Here is a 23,466-nt window from a genome sequence, read left to right on the forward strand (position 1 = left end):
TGTGAGGGATAACTCCAACAATCACCCCCTCCCGAATAGTGAGGGGGGATACCTCCATTCATTCCCAAATTAACAGGAGGGGTGTGCTACCATTCTGGCGGTAGCACAACAAACATCAAACTTACCTTTCGGTAAGACTTTGGTCATCATATCCAACCCGTTCTTGTCGGTATGGATCTTCTCAATGCATAAATGCTTGTCTTTGAGAACTTCTCTAATTCAATGATAACGCACATGTATGTGCTTGGATCTAGAATGAAAACTTGGATTCTTGCTCAAATGGATGGCGCTCTGACTGTCACATAGAACTACAAATTGTTTCTGCTTTAACCCTAGTTCATCGAAGAACCTCTTCATCCATAGCATCTCTTTACAACACTCAGTGGTTGCAATATACTCGACTTCACTATAAATGACTCAAACTTTATGTACCACTGTCTTGGTGCTTGCTTCAGCCCATACACACGCTTTCTTAGTTTGCATACCAGGTGCTTCTTTCCTTTGACCTCAAACCCCTCTGGCTGGTCCATATAGACATCTTCTTCAAGGTCTCCATGAAGAAAAGTTGTCTTGACATCTAGTTGCTCAACCTCTAGGTTCATACTTGCGGTCAAATCCAATACCACCCCTGATAAAAGTTATCTTAACTATAGGAGAGAAAATTTCATCAAAGTCCATACCTTTCCTTTAACCGAATCCCTTCACAACAAGGCGAGCTTTGTTTCTTGGATGTGGATTATTCTCTTTATGCTTGACTTTGAAGATCCACTTATTCTTGAGAAATTTTTTTCCTTTCGGTTTCTCAACTAAGTCATAAGTATAATTCTTATGCAAAGAACCCATCTCATTTTGCATGGCTTTCAACCACTTCTCTTTGTTTGTATCTTCAAGAGCCTCTTGATAGTACGTAGGTTCTCCACCATCAGATAGTAAAACATACGTATGTGGTGGATACCTAGTTGAAACTTGTCTTTCTCTCTCAGATCTCCTTACCCCATCTTCTTGTGGCTCAGGAGGATGCACTTCTGCTTGCTAAGGTGGTGGTTCATGCACTTCATCTACATCTTCTATATCAATAAGTTCTATCCCATCATGAGCAATATGATCATCATCATGAGCTTCAAATCCATGGTTCTCTGCATTCTCAATGCCTTCTGCATGTTGATAAGAGCCAAAAACTTGTAGTTTAAACCCTTTAATAATATTTTTATTTAGCCAATTATGTTATTAATAATATAGGTTTATCACTAATTACGTGCTTTTGAGTATTTCAGGCTTCGGAGTTGAATAAATGTCAATTCGTTACTAATTAGGTGCTAAAAGGAGCTAAAGTGATTGCTAGAGAAGTTGCATGAAGAAAGCCAAGTTTAATGGAGAAAAAGCCCTTAAAAAGTCCAAGTTAACACTGTTAAGTGAAAGTCAAATCGGATTAGAGAGTTGGAGAAAAATCAATAGAACTTCAAAAGGCCATATATTTGGACTCAGGCCTCATAATTAGGCCCATTTTATATCAAAATGACCGGCTCAGAAAGCTCTTTCCAATGGTCCATGCCTTGACTCGATCAGAGTAATATAAGTTGGTAAAAATGTGTGCTTTAGTAACACGACCAGAATTGAAAGTCTTAGATTTACCCAATTATGTTATGAACTTGATTTATGGGTCCATAACCTAGCCTAAAAGCCCATGCACGAAATTGTAACCTAACCCTCTCCTATATAAAGAAGGTTAAGGCTAAAACAAAGATTGGCTACTCCCTCTTTAGTTTAGAATAAATTAGGGTTCTCTCTCTTTCTCTCCTTTTTAGTTTTAGTTTATAAATTTAGTTTGTAGCCTCCATTAGAATTATTAATAAAAGCTTTAGTTTACTTTCAATTCAAGTATCTTTAAATTATGTCTTCTATTCAATCTTTAGTTAAGATGATTCCTATGATACAAAGCTAAACCTCCATTAGAGGAGGTTTATGAAGCCATGTGAGGATGATTGGTAATTAGTATGGTTGTGGATTTGTATTAACGTTTTAAGTTTGATTCTTATGATTGTTTAGAGATAAAGATTATAAGAGTTGAACTAGAGTTTAGAGCCACCACCAAAGAGATTTGTGGTCAAACTAAACTCTCATGCTAGTGAAGCCTTGATCCGAGAGGACTTGGTGTTCACTATGGATCAATAGGCAATTCGATAATCAACATAATGGTCAATCGAATTGCGTGGTTGATTGAATCTTCTCTATACCCTTTTATCATCATTATATCTACTATTTTGACATCTTATTTATTGTTTTCACATCACATATTACTCTCATCATTGTTCCTTTTGTTTGATTAGTTGAATTCTATTTATGTCTTGATAGTTTATGAGTGGAACGAATCCGTACTCTTTATATATTGCATAATAAATTGAGAGTAGGAATATTGATCTAAGTACTTATTTAGTTAATTGATTATTTGTGTTTATACATAGATAGTTAGTTTACGTAAATCTGTCACTATAAAATGGCGCCGCTGCCATTTTAAACTTTTTCAGGACAATAATTCAATTGCTTGAATCCAAGGGGAAATCCCCCATTCTCTACCCACCCACCCTTTTTTTTTTTTTTTTTTTTTTTTCATATTTTCGTTACTGTTCACTGTTTTAAGCACAGGGGCACACGCCCTCCATTTTGCCTTGTTCAGAGCGCTCCCGCTCTCTCTTGTGTCTGCGGAGTCACAGTGAAGAACTCTGCAGTAAAGGTATTTGTAAATTTCAAAAAATTCTGAAATTTTGCAGGCATAATCCTTAAGGTGTTATTGACTTATTGGAATATTTTCATATTTTTCCAAGTTATTTTACCTAGCAAACTAATACCATCTTTACAGTGCTGCATTTTAGCTTTCAAACCGTAAGTTTCTAGAAAAACAGACGAGTAGGGTTACTTAGGCAGTTCTAAAAATTCTAAATTTTTTACAAGAGTATCTATCATAAGTCAGGAGTTTTCAGTAAATATTTGACGAGTTTTTTATCTATTTTGACCACCTAACTAGTGGATTGTTTCCAGTGTATTTCTGCAGTTTTGCAACACTTAATTTCTGGAACAATAGCTGATAAGGAAGGTTTGTAGAACACCAATTGCTCTAAAAGTTTTACAGAAACATGCATGATCTGTCATAAGTCACCAGTAAAATTTTGGCGATTTTTGGCTCTGTTTTGATTAGTTAACCATTCGGTTGTTTGTATTGTGTTCAAAAACTATTTCACAAACTTTGATGGGCAGTAAAAGGGCTTTCATAGCTCCGATTGTTTTGAAATTTTACAGGCTACTTACTGGACGTCTTAGCAACCTACTGTAAAAATTTCAAATTTTTTGGAGCGTGCGCCCACACCTTAGATAGCCTATTTCCAAGCACGCCCCGCGTTCAACCACCTGTACATTGTGTCAAGCAAGAGCGCCCCCTGCACCCTCCATAGGCAATTCTTGAGCGCACCCCGCCCTCAAGTGCCTGGACTTCGAGTCAAGCAAGAGCGCGCCCCGCGCCTTTTATAGGCCAATTCCAAGCGCGCCTGCACCCTCTTCTGAATAATCCCGATTTCACAAGTTAGTTCAAACTTTCGTTTGTTCAAGTTATTCAGTGTTTCTATATTCTTGAATACACTGAGATCGCGTATACAAGATGCTATTTAAATGCATAGCAAGGAGGCATTCAGGTACTCCTTCTTTCACTCCTCGTTTTTTCTGTCAGAAGAGTTTAATTCTAGTATAATAAGGCTTGTTTTTCGTAGACATAAATACCACACGCCTATCTAGAATTTCACACACTACACCTGCATCGATGGCTAAACAACAAGAGACTCCTCTCTCTGAGTTTTATAAAGCCCTAAACGATGGCCCTAAGTCGTGCATCGTTCTTGCAGACCTAGTGGGGGATTTTTGAATTCTCCCTAATATATTTAACTTGTTACCGGTTTTCATGGTTTAGACCACGAGAAGCCTTACCAAAGATATCGTAGGATAGAACAAGTTCTCACTACATTCCATCATCCTAGCGTAAATCTGGATCAAGTTAAACTTAGGGTGTTTTCTTTCACCCTAGCCGATAAAAGCGTCTTTGGTTAACTGCCAAAATGCCAAACTCGATGGACTCATGGGCTAATCTTGTTCAATTGTTCATGGAACAGTTTTACCCACCACTGATAAAAGATGAAATGCTTCAAAAGATTTATTTCTTCTGCCAGAATCCTCATGAATCCTTTTCAAATGTCTGAAATCGTTTCACTGATCTTCTCATTGAATACCCGCATCATAATCCTGCGAAAGACACGCTTGTTCGTGCCTTCTTTAATGGGCTTTTACATCGTCATAAAGAGGTTCTAGATATCATGACTAGGGGTAGTTTTCTTAGTAAAGGAGTCTTGGAGGCTTATAAATTCTTAGAAAATCAATCTAAGAGGAACAACAATTGGGGAGGTAACGAATCTTCCCGCTCCACTCTTTCTTCTTTTGAGGTTAAACATGATCCCGAGCTTAAAACTCTTATCGATGCCCTCACTAAAAAGGTAGATGCCCTCTCTGTTCAACAACAACCCACTCCAATCATGAAAATTAACTCTAATCGTTGTAATGTCTATTTTAGTCTTGAGCATTCCGACTTTTATTGTCCTCTTGTCTATGCACAACCCCCACCACAACCATCAAACTTCAACCAATTAACTCTACATCAAGGGCAGCAGAGACTTCATGATTAACTCTACGTCAACAGAGACTTCAAAGGTTGGGTGGAAGTCTCTGTTAGAAGATCCCTAATCTTCTCATTGTAAACTTCCAACATGCTCACAAACAGCTCATATTTCATAGTACTGCTGCGCTCCTTGGAAATCTGAAACAATTCCTCCAAGGTTCTGTAGTTAACTCCTCGGTTTCCTGGGGTGCCTTCCATTGTAAATGTCTTCCCAGTTCCTGTTTGTCCATATGCAAAAATGCAGACATTGAACCCATCTAACACTGAAGTCACGACAGGTGAAGTCTGAGTGAAAACAGCCTCTGCAAATTTTCAGTCATCAAGTTATGTACAGCTAAAACTACTTTCTGAAAAAAAAATGCTTCAATGCATAGAAAAAACAAGGCTTGCACATATAGAGATCAACTAAGTGCATTCACAAAATATTCAACCACATTTGAACATAACCTCGTTATATTTCAGTACAAAGCAGTATATAACAAAATTAATATCGCCCTCTGTGGTTTCTTTAGCTTTCTCTACTACGATTTATTTAAAAGGAAATTAAAACTTGAGAAAAGGCTATTCTTCTTCAACCCAACAAATTAAAATGAAGTTTGTGACCGAATCAGAGTACATAATAATTAAGTCGTTGGTATTTGAAGGTGGACGCATCTCTTGGTAGTTTGATATTTGTTCTTCCTTAAGGTAATTCTATAAATTCCATCTTTTTTATAATTTTCGTTCAATGGGGTTTCACTTTTCAAGTTTAACTGCACTTATTTTCGAAGCTTTGGTTTCCCTAATCCCTAATTCATCAAAAGTGTTGCCTGATTTCTTTAGTGGGCTAGGGTTCAAAAATATGGTTGAACGGTGCTGAGAATGTGTTGGGGGACGAGGATTGTTTTTGCAACTTACTTTAAGTGTTCAAGTATACTTTCAGCTGTAGTTACAAACGTATTTGAATCCAATCTGCCCTCCCCTCTCTTTTTCTAGTTAACTGCATATAGGGTATGGTCAAAAAGTGGAGCTTATACACATCATGATGCAAACTACTGATGATTTTCTTTGATGGTTTTTCTCCTTTTCATTCATGTTTAAGTGACATTTTAGAAGATTTATTTGTTTTTCCCAATTTGAATTTTCATACAGCAGGTTCCACCCTATGTGAAAATTATCATAGAACATGGATTTTTTGTTGTTGTTTCTGTTGTTATTTATGCAGAAAAATAAAAACAAAGAAACTCTCCCAGTTTCCATATTAGACATTTGAGTATGTTTACTTGCATCCATATATCAGAAGAAGGTTTCTAAGAACGGAAAGGGGCATTTGATGCTATTGAAGTATTGAACTTAGTAGGAAGAGCAAGAACTTCATGAAGAGATTTCAAAGTTGAATATCATTCCCATTTGTAATTTTGATCTATATGCTGACTTGACATTTTGATCTATATGCCATCTTCCTTAGTATTCTTGAATTTCAATTCGTTCTTGACATTTTTACTGTCTTGTTCTTTTGTTGTTATTTGTAGGTGAGTGTTCCATGCAGCAGCTTATACGACACAGTAACCGTACGCTGTGGACATTGCACTAACCTTTGGTCTGTGAACATGGCAGCGGCGCTGCAGTCGTTTTCCTGGCAAGAACTCCAGGTTATCACTTTATAAGAGAATCTCAAGTATACACAACCTTTATCTTGACATATAGAGTTCAAATTGACGGATTAGATTCTTTATTAAACTAAAGTCAACTCTTTGTAATTACTTATTTACTTTTGGGTTCTAAGCAGCACTGTATCAGCCACCATAATCCAAAACCTATCTATGCTTTTTCCAGACATTGTCATTCTGTTTCAGCATACTTTTTCATGATCACTCTTTCATTTTGTCAAATATTGTCTTTACAGTTGTCAATCTGGTTACTCTGTTTGTAAAAGATAACTTTAAAAGTCATTTCAAGTCACACACACGTTTATCGAAAAAAAACACAACAAACACCAATGTTATATCTTAAGTCTTAACTTCAAGCTTATTTGGTTTGTTATTCTGTTTTTTTAGAGGCAAAGCTTTCCTGTACTAGATCATAGGATTGATCAACCATCTTCTACTGCCAAGGAAGCTAGCATCACAAGTCGCCGTAAGTTCTCTTGTTGTAGGATTTAATCAACGTTCGTTTACATTAATTCTTCTAACATTCCAATAATAACTTCTAGTGATCTATTTGCTTTAGGTATATTTGGTTGTAACAGTCACTACCCTTGTTGAAACGTTCTGTCCCCTGATCATTAATAACAAATCTTTACTTGTGTGAGAAAAAATTCTAGTGATCCCTATGGCAGTAAATTGAACTTTAATTAGTGACTGATTTGTTCGTTATAAGTAATGACAAATTTTTGTTGGTGTTGTTGTATTATTGACTTATGATTATATGTCTCTATGCAGCTCCTGGAAAGAGGCCAAGGGTGCCTTCTGCATATAATCAATTTATAAAGTAATGAAACATTACAAAATTTCTTGAATATTTCTAATAACATGATGAGGTTGCTTTAAAATTAATCAATTTATTACTTGTGCACATTTATATGGAGTGCAGAGAGGAAATTCAGAGAATTAAGGCTAATAATCCAGATATAAGTCACAGACAAGCATTCAGCGTGGCTGCCAAAAATGTAAGACGGGAAATCTAACATACCAAGATGCTTTTTTGCTTAATAAGTTAAACTGAACTGATTGTGCTGACTTTTGATTTTCCTATTTTTCAGTGGGAACACTTTCCCCATATTCAGTTTGGATTAATGCTGGAGGCAAATAATAAAGCTGAAATAAATGAGGTAAGAACATCTCTGTTGAGAAAGTATTGATGTTCATCCAGTTCATGTGCTACTGTGCTTTGATTGTGAAATAATTTCATGTAAATAAGAGAAGATTGGATGGGTTTCAATATCAAGATATTGAGGTATGTTTTTTTGAAACTGAAAAGTTTTAGCACATATCACTTTATGTGTTTAAGTGAGCTTTAGGTTTGTTATTGATAATTCAATAGATTTGTTCCTCAATATGAATGCAGTGGATGCGATATATATTGCCCATATGTTAATGTCTTGTTCTTATTAGATTAATGTCGTTTGGGAGACATGATATTCATCTTGAATTTGATTAAGGTTGGTACTTGGCATATATGCACATTTGTATGAGCACTTTTACTTCTTTATGCTACTAAAGATATAAGTACACGTTAGTATTTCTCATCCCCTCTAGTCAGGCCAATTATATAAATGCAGAAGCGACTAATGCATTTGGTTGTTGTTTATGAAGTGAACTAAGGTTAGAACTTTAGATATATGTCAAAGTAAGGAAGAATAAGCAATATAGGACAAGGAATTGTTGATAAATATTTTCTTGGCCGTTAGCAAATTTATTGGTGTTGGTTTGTAAACACTTAGTGGGTCTTGCTTTGTTGGCAAATACTAACTTGTTTGGTGTGATTGAATTATATATTTGTTTGGTTGGTTATATATTATTACCAGCCCACGGTCTTGATTTCGATTTTCCTAATGTATGATTCTTATCACCGGAGGTAATGCAGGGAGGAGGTGACCTTCTTGCACACCTGGTGATTGTAGTGTACAAGGTGTCCTATTAGCAGGTGCACTCACTATTTTCTCTTTTTCTTCTTTATACCAGGTTTCGTCTTGATATGTTTTAGTAGGTTCTTGAGCTTAGGGTCAATGTTCTTCCTAAAGTTGCAAATGTTCCTTTTCAATTAGCAGTCAGGAAACATCATATGTTTTTACACAACTTAAAATATTACACAGTAGGTTTTTGAGCAGTTGAGCTTTTTATTAGTTGACACCCAACTAACTGTGAAGGCTTCTTAGCCTCCTTTTTTCACTTCAACTTCAGTGTTAATAATTCTAAATTCTATAGTTTAGTACATATATCAATTGACCATCCTGTTTCAGCACCTTGTTACCTTGTATCTTAATAAGACCCTTTTTCGATAGTGCCCAATATATTCGTAGTTTGATTACTTTGATATTCAAAGTCGTTGATATTTGTTCTTCCTTAAGGTAATTCTATAAATTCCATCTTTTTTATAATTTTCGTTCAATGGGGTTTCACTTTTCAAGTTTAACTGCACTTATTTTCAAAGCTTTGGTTTCCCTAATCCCTAATTCATCAAAAGTGTTGCCTGATTTCTTGAGTGTTTAAGGTTTAGAGAAATTTGATTTCTTTAGTGGGTTAGGGTTCAAAAATATGGTTGAGCGGTGCTGAGAAATTGATTCTCGTATTGGGGATGGCATAAAAATACTCGAATGTGTTGGGGTTACACTCATTTGGAGCAGAAAATTCCAATGTTGAGTTATTCTCAGCCCCATCTGTGGTTAGCTAAATAACCCTCAACTTGTACTTCACTTTTTTTTTAAATCTCTAGGGAGGCTTGTACAAAGGGAGTCTGAATATGTGTTTATGGTGTGTTTTCACTACTTGTTACTCTCGGTTAACTCAAACTGATTTTTATTTGTATTTTTCTTGATGTTGTAATTGATGTGAATAGAATATGATTTGGATTGTTTTTCCTTTTGCACTTGACTTGTGATATATTTAAATTTTTTATCGTGAAGCAAAATGTTCGAGGCCATTTTCCATATTTTAAAGGACAACACATCTCTGGAACTGACTATAACGAGCTACCAGCTTCTTATCGAGTTAGACAAGGTAATTATTATGAGGTCTTAAAGTTCATGATGTTCAAGCAGATGTTTAATACTCCTTTACGTAATGCAGCGTTTCCCTCGAGTTTACATATCCCACTCAAACACATCTGAGTCGAGTGGTAGTAGAGAACTTGTAGTGCTGGAGGAGGTAAGAGTGTATGACGATGATCAACATTATGTTGTATTCACCTTTGACATGTGACCATTGAATCAATGTTGTGGGATGTTTCATTTGCAGGCTTGGTCACCTTTTGCTCTTGGCCCAATTATTGCAACCTACAGGGAGACTGACACAAATTATAGAAACTCAAATCATCCGCTTGACTTCTTGGTTAGTTGTTCCTCTAAACTTAGATAGTATATCTAGTTTAAGTGGTTTTGCATTCAGTAAAAGTATTAACTTAGAATTATTAGTATAAAAAATAACACTGGAATTTTCATAATGGATCCAGTTACAATCCTTTATCTGCAGTTTTACTAATGGAAGTCAAAATTTTCTAGGGTTTCTGCCATTTAACTGAGAACATCGCTCGAGAGGTTAATGAAGTTAACTTCCAAGTCCCAGCGATGAAGGTTAGACTGTTATTTGACTTATTTCATCATATATACACTTGTATTAGCTAAGTGCTGTCTAAAAAGTCCCGTACTACCCAAAGTGGTAATAATCATCACTGTTACATTCTTGGTATTAAAATAATACTCAGTTGTTGACTTGGATTGCATGGTGATAAAACTGTTGGCGGGTGGTATGATAGGGTACTGGTGCTGTTAACTTGGATGGCCTTTGGGGGTCTCTGTATTTCTTGTATTGTACTGTATTTACTGTTCTTTTTGCTTACCTGTGATGGGCGTGGGGTGATGTGGTCTTCCCTGGTGGGATGACTGTATTAGGGGTTTAGGTGGGGGTCTTGGTCTTGTTTAATTAGCTACTGGCTAACTACTTGAGTATTAATGTAATCCTTTTTGTTTATTCTGATGAATTAACTTTCATGGATAAAAAAAAGGAAAAAGTGTCTTTCACTTGATTTGTGTTCTTCGCGTACCTAGAGGCCATATTCTGAGGCGTTTAGCCCTAGAGCTTTTAGTGGTCAACATAACAATCAACTGGTATGTGTAGCTCAATATGTGCACAACAGTGAGCACTCTTAGCAAACATGCCAAGATTCAGGTACTGTTCTCTGTTAGGCCTATTTAAAGCTACACCATCATATTGAGCGTGTAGCTGATTCATCTGAAAATGTTAGAGGCAGCGTGTAGCTGATTCATCTGAAAAAGGATTGTTCGATAGAAACCTTTCCTTTACAAGGCACGACCAAAAAGAAAGAAATTGAATAACCAAAGAAAGAAGAAGGAAAGACTCAGATCATCAATAGAAGAGAAAAGATAGGGCACGAGTAGAGGCTCTCAATGCTGAATGCGCATACATAGTAGCACCCTTGATTCGCGATAACCAATCCGAGAACCGAAGCATCGACAGAAATGGAATTCTAATATACAAATCTTTTCTTTCTCCCCTGTTAATTGAACTGGAGTTCACTATAGTAAAAAGTTCACTTTATTATCTTAAGAGATCTTCCCTTATTCTTGAGCGTCAGTTGTCACCTTCTTCATAAGTAAGGAAAGCGCTCTTATCCATGCAACCCAAGATGCTGCAGCCGGTGCTTATTCGTATCGCTGTACAGATTCAATCTTCGGGCATACCCCTTCCTTCAAATCTTTATTTTCATTTCGATTGGCTAAGCCCATACTATTGTTGCCATTAGGCATAGGATGTCTCATTCATGGTAAAGAGTCAATGCATTAATCTCAGGAGCTTCTCGTGCCAATCCCAGCCCGTCACTGTAACTAGAACCAAAGAGTGGACCCTTTGATAATCAATATGAATTATCCATTTTCTTGGCACTTTCCTATTTCGATATCTTTCCTAGCCCAACTTTCGCCCTCTCTCTATGCTATGGTCAATCAATAGGCAAAGGAAGGACAATAGTAGCCCTCTTCTGATGGTGCATTATGTTTAGGCCAAAAGAGAATCTCAATCCCTCGTTCCTGAGTTACTGACCGACGGAGCTATGACTTTATGAGCTAAAAACTGAGCTACTGAGCGCGGTTCGGTCTTACAGTAACAATTTGAGTGCCCTGATTCGCCCAATGGCTTTCCGAGCCGACAGCTGATGGCTCTTGGTCACGAAGGGATGGAAGGAAGACTTGGTAAAGAACATACTCATAGACAGAAGACTGGTCAGCTTTATGTTGACTCGGTGGAAGGCCGCCCTCATTCGAAGGGGCTCTTCGGACGCAGGGATGTGACTAAAACTCGGTACCGGTGAGTGGTATTGAGAACTCTGCTCTTAAGGGGGCTAAGGTACCTTGAAGACTCGGAGTCGGATGAGGTTGTTGAAGAGTCTTACGACGGTTCGTGGTCTCGGCTGTCTGCTGCTTAAAGATATGAAAGTCTGATAAATCCTCTTTTCGCAGTAGTACTCTACCCGTCTTCTTATTGGAGTTGGGCGGGCTGCCTAAACTGTTTTTTCTGTATACCCGAGCCTTAGTAGAAGTGGGTAGTGGCACTGGGTGGACAGGCTATGCGTACCTTAAGTGGTAGTTGGTCTTCCAACCCCGGATGTAAGCTAAGTAAAGCAGGCAGGTTGCAATTTCTGAAGCGGGTAACCAAAGTTACCATCGAATAACGGGCAATTCGCAGGGCTGACTCTGCTATCTTGGTTCAACTCCAGGTGGTGATTATGGCTCCTTTCTTATCCTGATGCACCTTTCTCCACTAGGGATAGTTATCGAGTCGTTCGTAGGGGGTGAGGGCCTTCGCAATCCAGAACTTCTCTTTATAAGCTCCTTCCTTCAAGCTGATCCCACCAACATTAGGATTAATTCGAGTAGTCACACTAGGAGTAATACGAGGAGTCACTCTTAACATTTCGAGCATCTTACGCATAGGAACAGAATTCAAGTTGTATTTGTTGCTCTAGTGCCGCGCTGTTCTTTCTGCTCTGACCTGAAGAACTGCTTTTCTCCATGCACCAGACTTACTTTGTTTGTACCGAGTAATCGAGGAGAGAAGCTGGGTTGTTAACCGAGAACTTCTTGGGAAGCTATTTGAGTGCTGTTCTTAGAGTAGACCAAACTAAACAGATAGAGATTATAAGGAGGACATATCGAGCTAGACCTGTTGAAAGACAGATCTATATATGAAATGACTTAGTTTAGGGTCTAAGATGGGTAGACACCTATCCAACACCAAAACACCCGAGAAACAGGCTTTTTTTAGCCTTATAGGAGCTTGGCTAAAGAGATGCTATCGCTATCCTTGACGACTGACTGATAGCTTAACTATAGCTGCCGTCTCGCCCAGTGAGAGCATCCTCGAGTTTCGCTCCCGCGAGGGCAGCTCCTTCTCTGCCTCTTCTCAAGGAAAGGCAACAAGACAAGACGAAAAGTCATGTCCTCAATCCGTTGATTCCAAACCCAGGGCGAGCTCCACCTTCTCAATCCTTATCTCCAAACTTGCAAAGATATAATTGCAGCTTTTGATAATCTTCGAAAAGCAGATAAGTAAGTCTAACGAATGGTTTCATGTTCTAATTATTGTACACTTAAATTGGTTGTATGGTCTTTGATGTTGAAATATGTAGTTGAGTATAAAATCCCTAATTCAATTTCATTTTTTTCAGGGCCTTATGCAACCAAACAGGAAACAATGGTATTCATGCAATGCGCTTCATGCGAGATTAGGTTTTTTATTTGGATTTTTGGATTTGGATTAGGTTGATTAAATTTATATGTATTAGATTGGAAATGCGTTATTTACTTCATTATGTTTTATGATTAAATACAAATATATATTGGTTATCCAAAGGAATGAATGGAATTAGTACTTTATGAATGCTACTTGAAGTTTAATTGATTATATTCAGGAGTGTAGTCTATTACAAATAGGTCAAATTCTATGGTCTATGAGGGAATGTTTTCATTTATTAGCACTATTTTTTTTAAAAAAAGGATAAAAATAATCACTGTTTTAACAAAACTGTCATGAATAGTTGACTTGTTTATGATGCTTATTAGATGAATACAGCACTGTTTTTTCCAAAACATCACAAAAGAGTTTGACAGTTTTTATTTATTTGTTACTGTTTTATACAGTTGAAATTGCCTAGTCTGGAACAAATATTTGTGACGGTTTTAGAAAAAAAAAAAATGACTCTTACTCGGTCATGGTTTTGGAAAAAAAAAAACAGTGACAAAAGACTTTTTGTGACTATTTTTAATAGTGATATAAAACATTTTTTCTTGTAGTGACAATGTCTTTTTTCAAGGTGATTTGGATGAAACTGTCTACATGACCTTATCTCCCTCGGCTTCAAAAATAGGGGAACACATGATCCGGTCAGCCTCAATAAGTATTTTTTAGTGTATACTAGAGATATTGTTGATATTTGTAATAAAACAAAGTAAGCATATGCATAATAATAAGTTTTTATTAATATTATTAATGAGTTAATTATTATAATAAGTTATATTATATAGTCATTCTTCTCCATCATAAATTTAAGAAATAAACAAAAGAAAAAGAAAGTGGACCTGACCCATTGAATCATGACTATATTAGCTATTCTGATATTCAAATTTGATAGAGATGGGATTGTAGCCTCATAATTTTTTTTTCCATTTCCTTAGACTACGCAAGAATTTGTCGATATTTTCCATTAAATCCTCTTGTTCCTGGATCCTTATATGGACTCAAGTAGGTTTCTCGGCAATGGTTTGACAAACTATCTACTACTCTTGTCAATGCCGGCTTCACTCAGTTTAAGTCTGATTATTCTCTATTCACTCATATTCGTGGTTATAATTCTACATTTGTTCTTGTTTATGTGGACGACATTCTAATCACAGACAACAATCCATCTCTCATTCAGAACTTGAAGCAATTTTAGAAGTAAAGTTCTATATCAAGGACTTAGGACATGTTAAATATTTCTTGGGTATTGAGGTAGCTCAATCCAAATAAGGATTATTTCTTACACAGCATAAATGTCTTTTGGACATTCTGTCTGATAGTGGTACCACTGGTGGTCGTATTTCTGAGTTCCCTATGGAACAAAACATCAACCTCAATACCAATGATGACACGTTACTTCAGGATCCTACTGTCTATTGTTGCTTGATTGGGTGTCTCCTATATCTTACAGTTACACGACCAGATATCACTTATTCTGTTAATTATCTCAGCTGTTTCATGTAGTCCCCACAGACTCCACATCTCGATGCTGCTCATCGTATACTCCGCTACCTTAAAGGTTCGATCAACAAAGGAATTCTCTTATCCGCTACTAGTTCTTTACACATCTCCGGGCTTCTCGGATTGGGGTACCGTCCTATCACTTTCGCCGTTCTACTAGTGGTTATTGCACTTTTCTTGGTTCTAGTCCTATCTCCTAGATAACAAAGAAACAAATCATTGTATCTCGTTCTTCTGCTGAACCCGAATATCGATCCATGGCTAACGTGTGAACTTCAATGGTTGAAGTATCTTCTGCATGACTTAGGCATCTCTCACCCCTCTCCAATGACCATATTCTGCGACAATCAGGTCGCACTCCACATCTCTCAGAATCCAATTTTCTATGAACGAACGAAACACATCGAATTGGACTGTTATTTCTTACGCAACATAATACAGCCAAGTTATTATCTCCTACGCTCATTCCATCCTCGATCGTGGTCGACACCTTCACTAAACCTCTCGGCAAGGACACATTTCTAAGATTAATTCACAAGTTGGGAGTTCTTGACATTCACTCTCCAACTTAAGGGGGAGTATTAGAAGACAGAGCGCGCACGCGCCTTCCATTCCAATATCGCAGCTTGTACCGTTTGTTTCCTATTTGTTTTAGGATTTCTATTAATGTAGATAGAAACAATGTGTATGTATTAGGAACTTGTAATATCTATATAAACAATTGTGTAAACAAAATAAATCGAGTAAATATTCTCTCAAATCAATCTCTCTCTAATTTATCATATCTCTTTATTTATCGTATTTTAACGTAAAAAGAAACTTTGAACCCCATTTCGTGCGCTGAAAAAATTTGAACGCCATTTCGTGCGCTGAAAAAATCTAAAATCCATTTCGTGCGCTGAAAAAATCCATTTCGTGTGACTATAACAGTTTCGTGTAGGTATAACCGTATAACCAAACGTAAATAAAATAGCACATCTATACTTTTCAGGCTAAAATAAAAATATACATTAATATATCGTGTAGCCGTGCCGCGAGGTATATATTAATGCTTCCCAAGATTCTACGTACATTACTCCAGACTCATATAAATTAGGCATGCATGCAGCAGCTTATTTGGGGAGAGAACCATTTAAACAAGAAGCAAGCAAGAAGAAACAAATTAAAGGATCCAAAAGTATAGTACGACATAATGGGTTCTACTTATTTGCAAACATCACTTACCATCGGTCACTGCAATTCTGAACGTGGTATGTTTCTCAATCTTTTCTTCTATTAGCCCTTTTTTGTTAGAAATTTAAAGATCTTCTTTCCTAAAAGGTGTTCTTTATGCTTTTCTTCAGTTAGTACTCCATGGAAAAGACTAAGAACCATGAATGTCTTAAGAACAGGTAAGCTGACCATGTTAAGTAGCTTTTATGTCTGATTTTAGTTTTGTCTAGCTATGGCCCCTAGCTGATATTAGTTCATTTCCTTTCTTAAGTACTTCTATCATTTTGAGTGAACAACACACATGCAATGAGGCAGAGTTCTTGAGAATTCATTTAGTTTCTTGATTTTGAGTGCTTAATTAGATCACATGCAACTTAAATTCTGAAGCATGTCTGGAGGCGTCTTTAGATATATATTATAATTGTACCCTCTTGGCTCTATTTTTTTAGCTTTCACAGAGTCTCTAATATTTGTAAAATTTTTTGGCTAATTATGAAAAAATATGAGACAAATAAGATAAAATCAGACAAATAAGAAATTTCCAACTTTGGGCTGGACGTTTATACTCTTTTTATTTCCTTGATTTTCAAGATGGTTAAGTTGTCAAAGCTAAGAGCGTCTCTTTTTTACTAAGGCAACCAGCAAAATACTTTTCAAGACCAAAAGAGATATTTTCTAAGCTAAGGTATCCTATGTTTAAGGCCCTTCTAAGAGAATATGATTTGAAAGAACTCATGGAACTGTATAATCTTCATCAGTAGATTTAAGAGAAGGCATGTCCCACAACAAAAGTAGCAAGTAAGAACTTTTCTGCATGCCATTCTGCTACAAAAACCTTTAGTCTCGTGAAATAGACTATACATGTACATGAATTAATATTGGAGATTTAGCAAAAAAAAAAAATTAAAAAATTAAAAAAATACAAGAGGAGAAAAAAAAAATCCTCTACTGAGGGTTTGATTACCAAGATATCAAATCACGACAATAACAAACATTATGCAGTAGTACTCTTATGGAAAACATGTTGAACTGTACATGGGATGATGAAAAACCCCATTTCATATACAAAACACAAATTGTGGTTCAAGAGGCTAGTGATGATTCATCGTCTGCATTTTCAACCTTTGTGGTTTCTACACTCTTCTCTTCCACAATAAATCCATCACTGAACCTATCATAGTTTGTTTGCTTATGTGACTTCCAAGGACGTTCCCCCAATACTCTAATCATGTCCTCTTGGTGTAAAACCTCCTTCTCCAGCAACAACTCAACAATCTGAGCCACATGCTCTTTATGCTCGCTCCTCTATTAGTCTACATCAATAAGAAACCACTGAAAGAGAAAATTTCATTGAAGAACTTTTATGAAGTTTTCAATCCTCTTTAGTTTTCTTTAAGGGGAGATGGTTGATTGGGCTGATTGCTTTTACACGACCATTGACTTTTCCGGATTTCGCATTGGCTGATTGCTTTTATAGAATAATATTTATCACTGAGATATGATTTGGTTGAATTTCATGAGTAATCACCGCAAAAAATAATAATTAACGAGAAATTGGAAATTGTATGTAAATACATTGAACTAACTTAAGCTAACCTCAAATAATAATTAATGAGAAATCGGAAATTGGATGCAAATGCATTGAACTAACCTAATTAACGGGAAATCGGAAACTAGATGCAAACGAACTAACCTCAAAGAACAATTAACGGGAAATCGAAAACTGGATGCAAATGCATTGAACTAACCTAATTAATGAAAAATTGGAAACTGGATGCAAACACAACAAACTAACCTCGAAAACAATTAACAGGAAATCGAAAACTGTAAGCAAACACATTGAACTAACATCAAAGAATAATTAACTAAAAATCGGAAACTTGAAGCAACTACATTTAACTAGCTTCGAAAAATAATTAACGGGAACTCGAAATCTATATGCAAATGCATTGAATTAACCTCAAAGAATAATTAAAGGGAAATCGAAAACTGGATGCCATTGCATTGAACTAACCTCAAAATATTACTAATAGGAAATCATAAATTAGATGCAACTGCATTGAACTAACTTCAAATAATATTTATCGGGCAATCAAAAATTGGATACAAATGCATTTAACTAACCTCAAAAAATAATTAACGTGAAATCAGAAACTAGATGCAAATGCATTGAACTAATCTCTAAAAATAATTAATTAGAAATTGGGTTCGATCTGGCCGCAAATGTATTGAACTAACTTAAAAGAATAATTAAAGGGAATCAGTAATTGGATGAAATTGCATGAAACTAACATTTCTAAGAGAGTGTCAACCTGAAGCTGCTCAAGTTGCATGCATGCTGCAAATGTTTTTTGAATGATAACCTTGGCCTAGAAACTAAAGACAGGTCTCGTAGTTTGGTCTTATGTCCCTACTTTTTCAGTTTTGGGCGTTTGGTCCAGAATTTCTCAAAACTTACTCTTGGAGTCTTTGGTTGGGTCACTAAAAATTTATTATTTTGAGTTTGGTCCAAGTAGAGAATTTCCGATTTAATGTGGTTTTGGACTTGGGTCCTCCAAATTTTTAGATGCATTTAAGTTGGCCGAGAGCTAAATGTTAAAACGAGAAAATTAGTCTAGAAGAGTTAGTTATAAATATTTAGTAGTCCTAAGACTCCTCTTAAATTTGTTTAGAATTTAATACCCCAATTTGACGAATATGGAACTAACCAATTGTTATCGACTTTACGGGGAATACCGAAAATATCCTCACTTGGAAACAAACATAACCGACTATCTACCCAAAGTAATATAGTAAGATACAAAACAAAAATTGAATTTCACAAAAAATTCACTTATAACTACATCTTCACATTTAAAAAATGCATACAATGAAAAGAGGACATCTAGGGTGCATGGCGAGTGTATGAGTCTTAGCAGGAATGAGAGCCCTGGACAAGATTTCTTTGCTGCAATACACGATCTTTGTGCTTATATGAGTGGCCCAAATACTATCTGCCGAAGTACACCCTCGCGCACACCAGCTTTTGGCAATGAAAAAACTAAAAATATTATGCCTCAATATTTTGTAGAGGCATTTGACACTAGTCGTTAAGTCTAAATTCCCAAACCATTTGGACACTAAACCCAAAAAATATAAACTAGACCCTAAAGCCTAAAACCCTAAACCTTAAGACACTAAACCTAACCCCTATAAACTAGACCCTAAGCCTAAAGCCTAAACCTTAAGACACTAAACCCTAATCCCTATATCATCCTAAATTTATAAACATTAAACCCTAAACCAACCCGTTTCATTTAATAGTAGTTAATCAAACCCACAAAATAAATAATCAAATGCATTTTTGTATGCTGCATTTTAAAATGCGGGTGTGTATGCATTTTAAAATGTATAAGTTTATAGCGTGGTGTATGCATTTAAAAATATATAAGTTTATAACGTGGTGCATCTTGCATTTAAAATGTATAAGTTTATAACGTCCATATTAGGATGAAAACAAGTAGTGTCATATTTAACTTTTGGAGCAATACACGGTACTTTTTGCTAAAATTTTATTCAAACCCAAAATCTACTCTTTTGTTCTAGTAGTTATCTTATCTAAAAAGTAGTTATCTTATTCAATTTTATTATGGTAGTTATCTTATCAACAAGTAATTATCTTGGAAGGGTGAAAAAAGAGAATAATTTATATTAAAAATACTTGTGGCACCCGGGTCTCGAGTCAAAAGCTTAGATTCTAAAGATTTTCTATAAAAACACTTCACGGTAGGATAAAAACAATAGAAGGGGTATTAAAACCCAAAAAAATTATGGATATGGCTTTTGAGTTGTTTTTTTTTTTTAAATGGGACTCTCTAGCCCAATTTCTTGAATACTTAAACGGATGAGCAAGCTACTTGGGCCGAATTGAATATTATCCACTTTAACCTATGAGTGAGTTCACGACAACATTCCACCTATTCTAGCCTTTCTAGGGGTATCAAATGGATTGCGGATGTGAAATATGTGATAGAAGCCACACTCATACTATACATCCTTCCGATTATATTGGGTTGCGACTTGGGAGTCCGGACAAACCTCTTACTCCAAGAGTAATACTTGGCACACTGATACTCTCTCTTCACATCTCGTAGTAATATACTCTCTCCACACCCTGTTTTCAAAGAGTCACACACATCCCGCTTGTTATAGCGTGTTAAGCTGCTCACAAAAACATAAAACCACAAAAGAAGAGAACTACTGTGGTGTGGTAGGATAAGAGGACCACAGGAAATCAGCGGACTACAGACACCAGTCGGCCTAAGATACATAGCCGCTGGGTTCACAAAATCGAGATGGGACATGTCGCTGCATGGAAACCGTCTTACACGGAAAAAAGAAGACCGCGAGATGGATGGACAGGTGGAAGGTTAGGATTGAGAGAGGAAAGATATAAAGGAAAAGAAGTGGAGAGAAAAGGAAAGAGGGGGGGATTCATTGTTCCAAGAGAGGGAGACTAAGAAAGAGGGAGGCTACCCAAAAGAGAGAGAATAATAGTTAGAGTGTAATAGGCGTTTGAGAAATAGTGAACTTTTTATCCTTAACTATGGCGCCCGTCTGTGGGGAAGAGAGTATAGAAATGGCACCAAAGATGGCAGCTGGTAGACCAAGGAAGGTGAGGGTTCAAGAGCAGATCTGGGGGTTGATGGAGGGGGAGGGGAAGAGCGCAGAGGAGAACGGGCAAAGTGAAAAAGAAACACAGTGATGCGAGAGGAGATTTAGAGGTTGAGGGAGGAGCGACGAGAGTGAGAAGAGAAAGAGATCGGGAAGAGATAAGCAGGAGTCGATAGCGAAAAGCGGAGGACGAGGAGGACCCGGGACTAACTCGGTGGAGAACCGATTGACGGGTTAACAATGGAGCAAGTCCAAGAAATGATAAACAACGACCGGAGGCAAATCTTCGGCCATTAGGACTTCAAATGGGTGGCGGCCCGTGGTGGCGGGGATTTGGCCGCCGATCTGATATGACCGGAGGTACCAAAGCGTTTCAATCAGCCAAGGTTCGAAGATACGATGGAACAGGGAGACCCAACATATCACATTTATCACTTCGGGCCTTGATGCCTCTTTGGCAAGAGGCCGCCGGCAAAATAGTAGCGCGTGTATGATGTTCCCGCCGCACTGAAGGGGGGAAGCTTCATCGGTATTATCGGGTTGCCTTCGGAAGAGCATAACTAATTTCCAAGAGTTGGAACGGTTTGTAGATCACTTTATACATGAGAATTGGTGGACATCAGCGGCCTTGTTCAATGTTAGACAAAGGTCTCTGCGAGTCTGTTAGGGAGTATCTGTGGCGATTCAAGGCGAGACATTAAAGGTGGAGAATTTGGATGAAAGAACGGCAATGATAGCGTTTGAAAGAGGTTCTGCGACCAAACGGGGGTCCATCGATGCATTGCAAAAGAATGAGATTACGACCTTGAAAGTTATATCCGCGGGTAGAAAGTATATTAGATATATGAGGACACCATGCAAAAGGGATTCTAAGAGGGAGCCGGTGTCATCGGTAGAGAAAGGCGGGGCTGTGGTAGAAAGATAGAGGCAAAAGGGATAAAAGGTAGCGGCGGTACCACGGACATTCATCGCGGCCCGAAAAGGAGTAGAGAAGTAGCACGAAGAGAACAAAGGAGAGAGGAAGCCATACCGCGGAAGCCGAACACGCACATTTAAAAAGACCGTTGAGTGAGATAATCATTGTCATTGATAAAAATGTGCAAAGTATGCGAGGGTCCGTGAACCGTCCCGGCGAGATGCCAAATAAGTCGTGTGATTGTGAGTATCACTAAAGCGCAATCATGAAACCAATGATTGTTATGCATTAAAGTGGTTGGTCGAGATTGATAGAAGGGAATGATGAGGGAATTTATAAGCGAACCCCCAATGGGGAGCCGGGGCGACTCGGGGAGAATATTGGGAACCATAAATGTTATTTTCAATGGAGAGTTCTGAGTCACAATGCCCTGAGATAAGATAAGGAGAACAAGATGAGTATTGGCCGGTCAAACGTGCCCGGAAGACAACGATCTGATCTGCAGTCAATGAGAGGGAAGACAAGATTACATTCTCTAGGGCAGATCTCAGAAGCCATCGATACCCACATGAGGATCGTTGGTCATTCACGGTGGTGATGGGTAATTACATTACATGGTCAAAAGGATAATGATTGATTGTGGCGGTGCAAATTAAGGACTTCTTTGTTTAGGGGAGCGTTGGAGGAGATAAGGATTGATCCAGGAACTAAGGCGCCGTGTAGTCCAGGCTTTGTATGGGTTTAATTGGAGTGTCATGGAGCTTATGGGAGAACTTCTATTCCGCAGCGAGGGGCCCATGGCGGTGTTCTCAAGATTTATGGTGGTCGATTCCAACTCCCAATACAACGCCAATCTTTATCCTGGGAGGAGATGGATACACGAAATGAAAGCGGTGCGCTTCGACCTATTATCAAGTTATTCGATTCCCCTGGCAAGGAATATACGAGGTCCGTGGAGATCGTAGCATCGAAGAAACAGTCATCGAGGACATAGTTAAAAGGATGGTCCGCGGCCATGGGCGAACCAGCGAGAATCGAGGGAAAAGGCAAGCATAGCAATTATAGTGCGGGGCGTGGAAGGGGCTGAGGAAGCCATGGTGGGCCCAAAGACTTTGGATGAACTGGAAGTAGTAAATTTGAGAGGGTGAAGAAGAGAAGTTTACACGGTTGGGTCTATAATCATGAGGAGTGGAAAAAGTAAGTTGGTGCGGTGTGCCGGAGAATAGAGATGTGTTAAAGCATGGGGATAGAGAAAATCACCGGGTTGGACCACCCGAGTTAGCATGTCACCGACTACATATGAGGAGGATCTGAAACCGTGTGGAGAGAAAGATGAGGGGAGTGAGACCTAAGTACGCGGAAGGAATTCGAGAGGAGGTTGTCAGGCTGAAGGGAGCGGGGATCATAAGGGAGGTGGAGTTCACGGACTGGCTGTCCAATATAGTCGCGATCCCAAAGAAAAACGGCAAAGCGCGAATGTGTGTCGACTTCACGGACGTAAACTTGGAGTGTCCCAAGGACAGTTATCCTATGCCGCGAGTAGATGAGTTGGTGGACAGGACGGCAGGGTTCAAAATGTTCTCATTTATGGATGCATCCATGGGATAAGATAATCAAACTCATATATCATAATATAAAATATATATTTTACGTGTAAAAGTCTATTAAATATATATAGCATAATATTGAATGTGTGTTATTAAATGTATATTTTATAATTATACGTTAAACAAGTGTATCATTGATTGTTAATAATAATGTTAACACATATACTATGAATTAACTAATACATTTTATATTTATTAACTTATGCACGTGTATATTTAAATAGGATACACATGATTGATATATTGTGGCACACGCACTTATTATAAACCAATATATAGTGTTCATGTTAAAAATTAGTGATGAGATGTAATTGTAAAAGGCATGTACTGCATGTTCGATTTAAAATCTTTGAGTTAATACACGTGTACAAATATATATGTATTCACGTAAAATATATCAATGTAACAAATATA

The 23,466-nt window shown here is 37.5% G+C and overlaps 1 protein-coding gene and 2 long non-coding RNA genes across 10 annotated transcripts in view; 2 read left to right on the forward strand and 1 right to left on the reverse strand.

Moving 5' to 3' along the window:
* Window positions 1-18,144, reverse strand: part of LOC147499602 (uncharacterized) — a 33,279-nt gene extending 15,135 nt beyond the window's left edge. Inside the window, exon 1 of the long non-coding RNA XR_015195951.1 lies at window positions 17,551-18,144. This is a non-coding gene — a long non-coding RNA (uncharacterized LOC147499602). The remainder of the gene's footprint in view (window positions 1-17,550) is intronic.
* Window positions 4,729-13,310, forward strand: LOC147499603 (axial regulator YABBY 5-like). Of its 8 annotated transcripts, none has more exons than XM_086561367.1 (12): window positions 4,729-4,992; window positions 5,359-5,401; window positions 6,226-6,345; window positions 6,751-6,829; window positions 7,135-7,183; window positions 7,286-7,361; window positions 7,455-7,523; window positions 9,318-9,411; window positions 9,481-9,558; window positions 9,649-9,741; window positions 9,912-9,983; window positions 13,094-13,310. In XM_086561367.1, the coding sequence occupies exons 3-9, from the start codon at window positions 6,304-6,306 to the stop codon at window positions 9,519-9,521; spliced, it is 450 nt and encodes a 149-aa protein (XP_086417493.1). In that variant the 5' UTR covers window positions 4,729-4,992; window positions 5,359-5,401; window positions 6,226-6,303; the 3' UTR covers window positions 9,522-9,558; window positions 9,649-9,741; window positions 9,912-9,983; window positions 13,094-13,310. The 8 variants fall into 8 exon arrangements, with proteins under 8 accessions (XP_086417493.1, XP_086417494.1, XP_086417497.1 ...); XM_086561375.1 differs by lacking the exon at window positions 4,729-4,992 and adding an exon at window positions 8,279-8,338 and having other exon boundaries at window positions 5,044-5,401; XM_086561368.1 differs by lacking the exon at window positions 5,359-5,401 and having other exon boundaries at window positions 4,729-5,037.
* Window positions 15,734-17,841, forward strand: LOC147499604 (uncharacterized). The gene is made up of 2 exons (XR_015195950.1): window positions 15,734-15,914; window positions 16,008-17,841. It is a non-coding gene; the product is annotated as an uncharacterized LOC147499604 (long non-coding RNA).
* Window positions 18,145-23,466: the final 5,322 nt, after the last annotated feature.

The sequence above is a fragment of the Coptis chinensis genome, chromosome 5 (genome assembly GCF_015680905.1).
Source record: "Coptis chinensis isolate HL-2020 chromosome 5, ASM1568090v1, whole genome shotgun sequence".
NCBI lineage: Eukaryota > Viridiplantae > Streptophyta > Magnoliopsida > Ranunculales > Ranunculaceae > Coptis > Coptis chinensis.